Here is a 12,277-nt window from a genome sequence, read left to right on the forward strand (position 1 = left end):
AGAGGAAAGTAGCTTCTTCCTGCTACTACACTGATGGTATATTTGGCCCTAACAGTAGTTCAGGTGGGCAGTAAAAGATCAAGGCATTTGGTATGTGTAATCAGTAAGTGTTAAAGGTGAACCAAGTAACTTGACCTGTAATATTTCCTGTACAGCTAGCCTCAGGATTCACATAAGGCTTTGCTTGTTTAATTTGAAATGTCAGTTCTTCCCTCTAAGCCTAGCATAAGCAAGTTTTGCTGAGTAAGAGCACTGCACACAGCTCAGGTAACCCCTGTAACTGAGACCAGTGAGTGTTCAGAGGGATGGATTTCCATACATGGTGCAGCTAGGGCAAGGAAATTCAAGATGAGAAAAGCTGGAACACAGGGAATGCACTACTTGTTCTGGTCCAACATGTAAGCTTGACTTAAAGAGAAAGCTGAATAGGAGAGTATTAAAGCTGCTTTGGCAGAGCAGAGATAGGTAGCAGCATATTCATTATATTCAGGAAAAGATTATTTATAGAACTGAAGTCCCAAGAGGTGGTCTGATGAACCCCTTGTAGGTAGTCTACGGAGAAGTGGGTAACCCGAGAATCATGGTGCTTGTGTGCAAGGCAAGATACCTAGAAACCAGAAGAGGGTGCTGTTGCTCCATAAGGAAGTCCCTTCACCCTCTGCCAAGGCAGGCATAGCCATACCATGGAGGAAGCTGCTGCCATCACCATGAGACATGATATAAAAGGGAAACAGTCACCTTCCACTGCAAACCGGCCTTACATGCTGGCAAAGCTCCAAGAGAACACAGCATAAGAAAACTGTTTTGTTTTTCACCTCAACAGACCTGGGAGCCAACAGCCAAACTACTTCAGCTGCAATTAACAACCAGGCTCTTGCTTAAGTATTTAGGGGTACAGCTACCCTCTAATCATGTATTCATTCCCTTTTCTGAACCGTAGAATCCTCCCAACATAATCGGTCCTAAGATACAAACTAGCCGTCTGGAGTTGGTTAATGGGTATCCCAGAACTGGCAATGTGCAGCACATGAAGATCCATTAATTGTTGGATGAAGCACAGTTGCATTATTAGTCTGTCTGGTCAGTGCTGCCATGCTCTCATCCTGCTGCATTTACCTGTAGAGAATTTAGGAAGAGATTAAGGTAGAACTGTGAGGTGCTGCTGCAAGTTTAGTAATTTCAGTAAGTGTTAGAATGAGGTAGAAAAACCGAAACTTATAACTGGTTAAAAAAAAATCTTTATTTTACAAAATTAAAAACATCAATAGTATTTACATGCATTTTAAATACCAGCTTATAACATTTTAATCATTGCAAAAAATCAAGAATTTTTATAAGCTTGTTAAAATGCAAGACTCAGAAATAGTTTTAATTTGCTCTAGGCAAAAGTTTTGGGGTTTTTTTTTAAACATATTTCCAAGCTGTTCAAAAATATAGGTGTGTACTTTTAGACTATCTAATTTTAAAAAAAGTCAGAATTGTGAACCTCCCACCCCGGGGATATTATCTCTATAAAAGGGAAATCCAATTGCTTTGCCAGGCTGTTAAATCACTAAAATATAAAACTAGAGCCACTTTTTACACATTTATGCACCTACTAATCTTGCTCATGCTGAAATGAAAAGGGTAAAATCTTTCATGTTATCAGGTAATACCAAGTGGCTGAAGTCAGCATCAATTTTGGTCCAAACTTTTACAAATCTCTTCTAGAAAAGGCAAACTTCTAGGCCATTTTAAACTATTGCAGAACAGTTTATTGTATTAATATCTATGAGAAGATAGATTAGTCTTACAGGTGGGACACACCTCTCTGGCACAACCGTCCTAAAGAAAGTGGGAAATTGTACAAAGTTAGGAGCTATGAAGGTGGTCAACTCAGCTCCAAATACACCATGTCTGACTGTTACCAAGACACAACTATTTGAATGTTTTAGCTCCAGGGAAAGTCTCTTACATTATCCTATCCAAAACTCTGCCATGAACGAGTGGGTCACTTCTACAGAATACCAAAGATAAAAACAAACAAAGGGTGAGGAGCAGATGTCAACCTTACAGCCAACAAAAAAATTTAAAATAAGCTTCTTAAAGCACAATCTGCAAATGCGTTTGTGTGTCTGATTTCACTGGCATTTCAGAACCTCAGTTCTGCTGAATGTTCTGGAGTAAAGTCTTCCTTGCAGATTCAGTACATTTTAAAAGGAAGAAAACAGAGGTATATACGTTAATTGTCTCTCTCCTGTCCTTGGTACTAAAAAGATGGCAAGTCATCAATGCTGGCATTGTTATAAACTCCCCTCTTCTAAGTTTGAATCAAAATGAAGAGCATCTTTTGTCTTCAGCAAACCTCTAGTCCTCATGCCAAATGCATACTGTTAGACGTCATTTGCATGAGAGAGACTGCTGGAAACAGATTAGGACTGCAGCTGCCGGGACCATATCTTGCTGAGTGGTACCCAGTTATCACTGCTGCAAGTTGTTGATAATAGCCAAGATGCTCATCTTCTCTTGGGCTGTGTCCACATCCTCATTCTGTTTCTGTGCCACTCCGGTGCCAAGGCCATATAACCGCCCACAGTACTTTGCATCATCAATCGTGTCCTCAAAGAACAACTGTAGGGGAAAAATAATATTTCTCCATTTCTTATAGTGCCTTTGACCCCAAAGTTCAGCTCTGTTAAATGCCACCCTCCACCCCAGAAGTGACTGCAATCAACATACCCACGAGGAGGGGATAGGTGGAGAAGAAATGTTTGCCAACACTACCAAGTCTCACGACTGCTAGTCTAAGGCCTAAAGGGCTGACAATAAGGATTCAAAAATGAAAGTGCCAGGGAGTGCATGCAGGGATGGAAAAGTCAGGCCATAAACCATGTTCCCCCTCATCTTGCTGTTGGAAGGAGAGGGAGCCAGGGATACCTCTTTCATTCGGAAGAATGCCATTCCTGTGAGCAGAGAGTCTGATCCTGCCTGATGCTGTCGTCCAATTCGTTGCAAATCCAGCTGGTCTGCAACTTCTTGAAGGCCTCCCTACAATGAGAGAAAAAACACTGATTTAATAACCTGGAATCTCTCCCCTCCCAGTGCTACCACATACCATGCTTCCTCTAGACGTGAAGGTTAATGGCTGCCTTTAGAGTTAATCACAGCTGATGTACCAATATTGATTAAAAAAACAAAAGAGCCTGAACTGAGTGACACATGCTAGGTCATCTGAGCACCGGAATGCCCGAGTTCTCAGTTCAACAGCATAGAAAGAGTAATATTTAGCAACTAAGGGGCTATTTATCTTCCAAGCACTTTGCAAACACTAATACAACCTCAATGCAGCTGGGAAGTAGGTACATGTTCTTCCCATTTTGAAGACAAGGGAAGGAGGCAGAGAGAGGTTAAATATTTGCCTAAAGCCACATTGTCAGAGTTAGGGTGAGAACTTGGGCATGCCAGTGCTCAGATGACATACCACAGGAAACAACAACTCAGCTCTGGAGAAGGGAAAAACTCGGACTGTAATCCAAACAATGCTTGGAAGTTGATGAACAGATTTCAGCATTTAGCAGTTATCCAAGTCATGCAATAATTAATTTAAAAGGAAAATGCTGATCCACATCTTTTCAAAGACAGGAGAAGTATGCCCAGTCTAAGCAGGCTTCAGAAATAAGTACCCTATGAATCCTGTGAACTGTTCCCTAATTGATTAGTCAAAAGAGCAGAGGAGGTAGAACAAACCTTTCTGTCGTATGTACATAGTGCCATTACATGGCTACAGCCAGAGGAATTATCCCTCACCACTAAATTTTAAAATACTGTACATCTGCAACCAACCCCTGTTTTGGCTTATTACACACTTATGTATAGAATGTTATAAACAAGGCAAATTCCAATACGTTCTAAGCTCAGCACAGTTACTGACAGGAACTAAATACCTTAAGGTTTTTGCAGCTCTTCATTAGGTATTTGACATCATAGATGGATGGGAAGAAAAGGTTCAAGATATGGAAGAACTCGTGTTCCTCCTCTGGAAGCCTGGAGTCCGTTAGCAGTTTCACCATGTAGCCAAAGTCATAGCCACTGAGAGAGAATTGTGCAAAATCTGGTAAGTGAGCAGCAGCCACAACCAAAAGCAATATCCCCCTCCTCACAGTGATGGCTCTCTATGGCATATCATTCAGACCCTAACATCTCAGCTGCTTATAAAACTTCACTAACTTCCCCACATGGAAGCATAGGGCTCACCTCAACCACCAACGATAAGGTAGGACCCCCTACCACTTGCCTTGTCTACACTAGGATTGTACAATGAGAGAAACACACAAAAAAAGCTATATTGTTAGAAGAAAAACACCCTTTTTCCTAGTGTAAACTTGGCCTCAGTGGCTGGAGCAACGTGCAATAGGTAAGAAGAGAAGGCATAAAGCCTAGGGTCCCATGCCTTGCATCCTCACTTCCAGGAGGGATACTTGGGTGAGTGACAGATCAGAAAGTGGCTATGCAGTTAAGTAGTTCAAGAGGCCAATTACAAGAGGGGCAATTCAGCTACACAGACCTCTTCCCCTGTCCAGTAAACATACATACTAATGATACTCATAAGAGAGAGAAAGCAGTACTGTGGTAGGGTCAGAGAAAACAAAACCTTTAGTTTACAATGCACATGAGTTTGGAGTTTAATAAACAGTTCCTTATTCTTTTATTTCAGTTTTCTGTTAATAACTCCTGCTTTCAAAGGGGAAAGTTTTAGAAGTACAGAGTTTGCCAGCACTGGCTACAATCAGGTTTACCTAGCTGAAAAACTGAAACTAGAGTGTGTTAGTTATAAATTCATCTCCTTAAAATCTGTGTTTTATTCATTAAGATCAAAGGTGGGAGTAAATCTGACAAGATTATTCATTTTGCTGCTTCAATATTCTCTGATAAGCAACGCACTTTCAATTCCTCTTGCACCAACCTGTGAAATGAGAGCCATTTCACATTCTCGCAGAGGACCACCCCTGAAGTCATGAGCAACTCTGCAAAGTGCAAGGTATCAATTCCTTCATCCTCATGCTTCTGGAACTGCAGCCCAGAGTTTGCAAGGAGGTCTATGGAATCCTGTGAGTACATGTCCTCCCTAAAAGAGAGAGGCAGCTTTGCATTAGATGTGCTGATCTGGCAGGCTCACAGCTACAGAGAAGGATTCTCCAAATACTTCAGTTCAAAACACTGACAATGGCAACACTGGACTGTTTTTTATGTCTCAGGGAACTTCGTATCAATTCAGATTACAGGTAAAAATGTTCTCTAAACTGCTGGTGCAACTGCAACCGCCACCTACGATCTTTCTGGCTTGTGCAGCCCCAACAATAAGCGATTCTGCAATTGTAACTTTGTTATTAATTCCACTGCTGATGTCCAAGCCAGAAGAACCCACTTTTACTGTGTCGGCTGACAGTTTCTGAGCATTGTTGCCTCTGCAGCTAGCAGAAGCAAAAAACAGATTTTTGTCTCAGAAGTGCGCAGATGTGGCTCAAATACAGTCAGCAGAGTTGTTATAGTAAAGGCCATTACACATCTCTGCATGTATTACTTTCCTTAATCTCCAATGCCATTTGAGAAATCAAATTGTATTTTTTTCACTCCCAATTATTGCCTATTCTGTGGCCTCTCAAACAGGACCAGGAAGGGGGAGAAGGGATGTATCACACAGAGCTCGGCAGGAACAGGATCTTCTGTTTCACAAGTTAATTTTTTTCCCCCCTTCTGAAACAGAACGAGAACAAAGTTTTTGAAGTTTCCCACAAAATGAAATCTCAAAACAAATTTGTTTTGAGTCAATCAAAATGTTTCATTCATACGGACATTTTTAATTTTAAAAAATGTTAATATTAAAGAAATATCAAAACAAAAAGCAGTTTAAAAAAAAAAATACTAAAACATTCCATTCCAAAAGTGACAAACCAGAACATTTTGACATTACTGAAAGGCTTTTTCTGTTTTGTTCAAAATTAAATTTTGTTGGAATTGATGCCATTTAGCTTTTGACAAATTGCCATTTTCTGACAGAAAAACATTCTGTCACAAAATTTCCAGCCAGTTCGACTATCGTGCACACCCACCCTTTCTTTATGGCTAGATGTGAAAGGGTCCTGAAACTTATTTCAGCTGTTACATGGAGTCATGATATGGAGAAGATTGAGAACCGCTGCCCTGTTCCATTTGACAAGATCAGTGCTGCTGGATAGCTAATGGAGTTTGGTTAATATTTCTTGGCTTAGGTCACATCTAATACTCCAGCACAGCTCTGGGAAAAGGTATAGATTTTAAGTGTTGCAGAACCAGAAGAGAGAGCAGATCTGTTATTTCTGGACAATGGAGATGGAGTTTAAAGAAAATCATAACCTGGAAGAGTCCTTCAGGTTCCAAAAAGCAAATGTAACGTACCTCAAGGTCTGGACCTAAATTATCTAGTGGTACCATCAAGCAAACAACATGTTACAAAGCTCGGTTCAAGAGCAACATTTTAACAAGACTTGTAATACTCCTGAAAGTCAAATATCTTCCATGGTGTCAGAAAGGCTCACAACTTAGTCCTTTTATGCTGAGATCTGAATTTTCCTGGTGCAGCCTCAATTGCTGGCAATGGACACGCTGAAACATGCTGTCGCCTGGTCGAAGTATAATGGGAAGAGCGGGGAGTAGTGGATTGTTCTCTGACTCAGAAGACTTACGTAAGGTTGAATTTGAAGTTAAACTGCCAGGTGTTGATCCCAGAAGGATATTCCCCCTTCTCATTCGTGAAAGTTAGGCCCAGCTGGATGATTTTCAGGAGATCAACATTACACCGAAGAAGTTGATACTGATAATCTATGGAGCTGCGGAATTCACCAATTGGCCTAACTACGACTCCTGGAAACTCTGTGTCCTAGGAAAGGAGCATGAAAAGTTAAACCTTGCTATAGTAGTAAGTTGCACATTCAGTCTGACATTAGCAGCTCTCATTACTAAACTTCCCATCCTTTATTTATTTATTTAATTAATATATAATTACAGTATTTGCTTTGCCAGCTTTTTCTCAGTGCTGTTTGCTACACAACCTTAAACCTCTATACAGAAACCATGAAATCCATACTTGGCCCCCTTAGCAATACAGATGCAGTACAGTGAGCAGGAAGGAATACTAATACAGAAGATCTTACAATATTTAGAACCAAAATGTAAACTCAGACAGGATGAGAGAGTAAGGTAAAGAAAACTTCCCCATAATTCAGCCATCCTGAACCTAGAACGATAGCTCCACGTAAGAAATTTTGCCTAGCCTTAAGACATACCTGCTTTTACAAATTAGTAAGTGTTAATGATTCCTCACATTAAACAAAGGTTAAACGTTTGTATGAGGGAGGTAAAGAATACTTGAGCTGAACAGCTTTTACAGCACACTTTGGAAATTCTAGGGGAGAAGTGTGCACACACAACCCCATCAACACAAACATACATACACAGACCAAAGAACAGGGCCCTTAATCTATTCTGGGTACACATACTCAAAGTGATATTATACATCACATGATTCAAGTATTCCCATGGGATATACAAAAATGGGATATTTTTCATTGACTGTATACACCCATATTAAAATTTGGGGGATGGATGATGTAGCTGATAAATCACAGGATGCCCACAGCTGAATTGTTCATGTCTACTGCAAGCATTTCATCTCAGAATTTTACAGGCATTCCCGTCCATAACAAAACTTTCGGTATGGAATGGTAACACTCGGGCCAACGTGTACAATACACTGACAATGCAACAATCACTCCGTATTTCTGTTTCTAATCTGTCTCTTCATTAATAAGCAAAAATCACTTTTTTTTTTTTTTTTTTTTGGTTTGGAAGTCAGGAAGCTGGGAGATAAATTCAGGAAAAACACACTCAATAGGTTTACACTCATTTCCTAATGAAGAATTTTTCTTTTCTTTGTTATGTTTTTGAAACCAGCACCACACACCACATACACTACACTGCTACTGATTTAAACACTTGTAAAGGGAAAGTACAAAAAATTAAATACCCCTCCCTGAATGGTTTTGGTGCTTCTTAGGGAGAGCTGCCATTTTACTTTTACTTCCCAGCCAGAAGGCTAGTCTGCTCACAGTTTTAAAGTCAAATCCCCCAATTATATCTAACAACTAGAACACCTGATGGACAATTTATACCCTTTGAACAACTAGAATAAAACTGGATTAAGTGAACAAAAAGTTTAGAGAATGCTAAGAGAAACTGCAATTTTAGACAATTTCTATTTCATTCACAGGCCTCCGTTAAAAAATAATCTTTCTGTGGTGATACAGTTTGTTAGCTCCTGATACTATTCACTTATCAATGGTGCCCTTTCTTTCAGTTTATAATGTTGCTGCATATATCTTGAGACTTTTTTCCCCCTCCTGGAATAAATCCTTTATCTCCCCAATATTTGCTAAAACCTATTTTATATCGGCGGACTGCGTATTGTCCTCAAAACACTTTAAAAATCAGCACAGTGGTTATTTGTTGTGTGATCTCCCATGCTGTGGCCGATAATGATTGCTTTTGAGAGACACTACTAGACAACACCCCAGGTGCCCTAAACTGATAAGAAACTTCTGTATGAACAAAATGTAAAGAAAAAGGGACATTAATAATGGAGAAAATATATATGAAAAACAGTTTATCTGGCCAGTAATGTTTTTGTGTTCTCTACTATTATTTCAGATTTGTGGGGTAAATTCCACCCACAGATACGCTCATGAATCTTCTAGAGTCTAATTTAATGGGAAACGCAAGTGTATACAAGAGAAGAATTCAACCTTATGTATTTGACAGTCTCTTCCACAGCCAAACATCTCCCTTCTGCCTGATTCTACAATGGCAATCATGCAGAGGAGACACCAGTGTGGCCATGGAATTGTCATGTAACAAACTTCAACTTAAACTTCAACTTTGAAAGCTCAAAAAGGAAGAGGTTATAGATGGGAAAGGAGGAAGCTCCTGCTTCAGCACCTTTACGATCCATCCAGACGTGTGTGCATTTCAGTGGTGATGGAACTGATTCATATTTACACACTTGCATAGTGAGGGTCATTAAAAATTGTCTCTTTTCTGTACCACCCCATATATGGAGCTCTCTACCTTCAAAAGGCAAATATGGCTACTGATGGTAATTATCCCATTTCTAAGTGGCTACTACTGTACTCAGAATTGAAGTGTGCATTCCTAAAGGAATTTGGATACCTTGGGTTTTAGAGACACTAAGTGAAGATAAGGGTTTTTTTTGTAAACACTGTAACTATGACATATGTCATGAAGTAAAACTTACAGCTGGGGGAGGAGGAAGGGGGGGGTTTAAGGGTCTGAAAGTTCCCCCTACAAAACGCCCCTCCTGAAACTGTTTCTCCACAAGATTCTTGGGCCTTTTTAAACAAATTTATCTGAACAAAAAACAACAACATGAAATTCAAGCCCAAATCATTTCCTTTCCTATAAGGCAGCAGTGCCTGGCCATTATAAAAGGTGACCAATCCTATTAGCTAACAAGTTGTGACTTGTGTGCCTATTGCCATATACCAGCATGAAGCCAATATGAACTAGCCATTCAAAAGAAAAATATGCTAGCTACATTAAACAGCTTATAACTAACTAAGCATCTTAATTATTTTTAAACTCTATAAAATGAACAAAATACCACATTCCTACTTGTTAAGCATTAACGGATCTCAGCTGCTCAACATGGCTTCAAGCCTCACTGTATACTTATGTGATTTCACAGAGAATCTACATAAATGCTAAGCAAGATATTGAAGAAAGACCATTTATTAAAAAAAAAACAAGTAAAATTTTAAATGCCAAGCAGCTTTCCAACTGTTCCTCCACTTACTACTTAGCTTAAATTGACATTAGAATACACTTATATTTATATACGAGCAATCAAGTTACCCGCATTGAAATTCCTCAGTTTAGTCAGGTAGGTGATCACTGAAGTACAGCATATTTACCATTGCGATGTAGCTGTAGCTGAGAACTATTTCTCTAATTTTCCTCATTTCTTCTTCCAGATTGTTTGCCCATACTTCACAGATCACCTGACTGTTCTCCACAATTGCTGCTGGCATCTTGCAGGAACTGGAGTAGAAACACCTGATGTCAAAGTTGGATGGTAAGTAGGGTAGTGTAGAACCGCAAGCTGTGTAACCTAATCAGCACAGTGCAGTAAGCACACACAAACATTACTTTATATTAATACATCTCGACAAATCAGATCACAACAACAAAGTTAGAATGGCATGTTCTTAGTTTGGGGTATCAGCTTCAGGTGGCATATTTGAGTTATTAAACTAAATTCTTTCCTGATTTTAGAATATTCTTGCAATACGCAGTAAGAGAAAGAAGCAAAACCTGTTTTAAATTGGCAGAAGGTATCTAGGACTACTAAGTCCAATTGATACAAGCGAGTGTCTCTCCTTTTTTAGGTCTGCACTCCAAGTGTAAGGCCTATTTCTACAAGCCTAAAAGGAACTAATACCTTAATTCTGTACAGCTTTTGCAACAGTGTTGTTCTGTTAGGGCTAGAAAGTAAGAGTAAATAGCTCCCTACTGCAGTGTTATTGAAAGATGTGTGCTGCTCTGTTTTAATTCCCCAAGGCCTGTTCTACAAAGATTTTGTAGAAGTTTAACTATTCCGGTAAGGAGTGAGCTTTTATGTGGATATAGTTACATAAGTACAACCTCTAGTGCGGACAGTTATAACAGTAAAGATTATTCTGATACATTTATGGGGCTAAACACGTGGGTATAACTGCACTCACATTAGGGGATTGTGCTGATAGTTAAAGCAGTATGAAAACCACGTGTAGACAAGCACCAAGATTATAGCAAGTTACAACATGAAAGGCATCTAGAGTTATTTACAGAAGCTGCAGTGAAACTAAACAGGCCACCAAAAACTTTATGAAAGCACGTGCTGATTAATATTGTTTTACCTGCCAAGGAATTAAACTTTTGTTAAGTTTAATATCATCAATGTAGGCCTTTTGGTTCTTACCAACTCTAGTTTTTCCAGAATGTCCTTACTGCCATGACAGATAGAAGAGGAAACACACCACCCTTGAGATTATGCTGTTACCATCTTTGGCTTTTTGGCAGCCTATAAGAGATGAGATACCATCTGTGCCTCGTTTAGGGTGCCCAGATAGCAAGAATGAAAAATCGGGACGGAGTGTGGGGGATCATAGGCACCTATATAAGAAAAAGCCCTCAATATTGGGACTGCCCTTTTAAATCAGGACATATGGACACCTTAGCCTCACTATTAGTGGGCAGGTCTCCACGTAAATGGCAAACCTATTGGCAGCCTCAGCCTCATTATTAGTGGGCAGCTCAGGAACGGGGTACACAGCCGAAGGGGAAGTTTGCACCTACTGCTTCCAGTACAATCTGCCACCAGTCAGAAACACTGTGTTTACTGTTCCCGAGAAGAGGGCAGGCCCCCTTGTGCTCTGGGACGAGGCCTCCACCAAACGACCTAGCAGCACGCAGGAGACGCTCTTCGCCTGGGACTGTCTCGTGGAGGGGCATGTAAATCCCCTTTAAGAAGGGGGGGGAAGGGGGCTAAATCAGGCCACGGGAGGGCAGCGAAATAGCCCCCCGTAACCTCCCACGTTCCTTCCAAGAGAGGAGGTTACACTTCTCACAGCGGAAATAAAAAGGCACAAAAATAATCCAGAGGCTCCCGTCACCCCCCCCCCCGCGACAGCACCCATCGCTAGCCACGGGGGGCAACGGGTGGGGGGGCTCTGCTCCCCACCCAACCCCTTTCACCCTGGCAGCCCCCCCCCCAACCTCTTCCCCAGCCCCGCCTCTTCTTCCCCCTCCCCCTCCGTGCCTCTCCCCGCTCAGCTCCCCTCAGGGAGCGTCTAACGGGGCCGCCCCGCACGGCACCTGCTCTCTCCGCCAGGGCCGTCTCCTCACAGGCGCGCGGGCAGGGAGCGAGCGCGGGCCGGGGAAGGGAAGCTGGGCCCTGAGCCGCCACTTCCCGCCGGCCGCTCTAGCCGCTCACTCGGCCGTGGCTTGTCTGCTCCTTCCCCTCCCTTCCCCCCGCCGCGTCCCGAGGCGGGCTGGCGGGCGGCCGGACCTCGCCAGGCCGCGTCAAAATTTCTCGCGAGAGTTGAGGCTCTGTCCGGGAGGGGAAGGGGGCACGCCGCCCAACCGCCCGCGCGCGCAGCTCGGTCCAACCGCGGCGCGAGCGACTGGTAGGGCGGCAATCGGCTGCCCG

General features: G+C 41.7%; 1 protein-coding gene across 12 annotated transcripts; it reads right to left on the reverse strand.

The window, feature by feature from the left end:
• Positions 1–1,234: 1,234 nt before the first annotated feature.
• On the reverse strand, positions 1,235–12,273 carry CNOT8 (CCR4-NOT transcription complex subunit 8). 12 transcript variants are annotated; one of them, XM_073355258.1, is made up of 8 exons: positions 11,944–12,273; positions 11,048–11,149; positions 10,002–10,128; positions 6,702–6,895; positions 4,943–5,104; positions 3,924–4,068; positions 2,917–3,027; positions 1,236–2,610 (listed from the first exon to the last, which is right to left on the reverse strand). In XM_073355258.1, the coding sequence occupies exons 3-8, from the start codon at positions 10,116–10,118 to the stop codon at positions 2,461–2,463; spliced, it is 879 nt and encodes a 292-aa protein (XP_073211359.1). In that variant the 5' UTR covers positions 10,119–10,128; positions 11,048–11,149; positions 11,944–12,273; the 3' UTR covers positions 1,236–2,460. The 12 variants fall into 12 exon arrangements, with proteins under 12 accessions (XP_073211361.1, XP_073211359.1, XP_073211358.1 ...); XM_073355257.1 differs by having other exon boundaries at positions 10,002–10,143; positions 10,986–11,149; XM_073355256.1 differs by having other exon boundaries at positions 1,237–2,610; positions 10,002–10,143.
• Between the last annotated feature and the right edge of the window lie 4 nt (positions 12,274–12,277).

The sequence above is a fragment of the Lepidochelys kempii genome, chromosome 8 (genome assembly GCF_965140265.1).
Source record: "Lepidochelys kempii isolate rLepKem1 chromosome 8, rLepKem1.hap2, whole genome shotgun sequence".
NCBI lineage: Eukaryota > Metazoa > Chordata > Testudines > Cheloniidae > Lepidochelys > Lepidochelys kempii.

Excerpts from the sequence above, each read along its gene's own strand:
- CNOT8 (XM_073355260.1), bottom strand. The coding sequence starts at position 10,118 with ATGCCAGCAGCAATTGTGGAGAACAGTCAGGTGATCTGTGAAGTATGG. Across the intron at positions 3,028-3,923 it reads AGAGCTGCAAAAACCTTAAG|GGAGGCCTTCAAGAAGTTGC; the intron begins GTATTTAGTTCC and ends CTCTCATTGTAG. Across the intron at positions 2,611-2,916 it reads CATTCTTCCGAATGAAAGAG|TTGTTCTTTGAGGACACGAT; the intron begins GTATCCCTGGCT and ends TTTCCCCTACAG.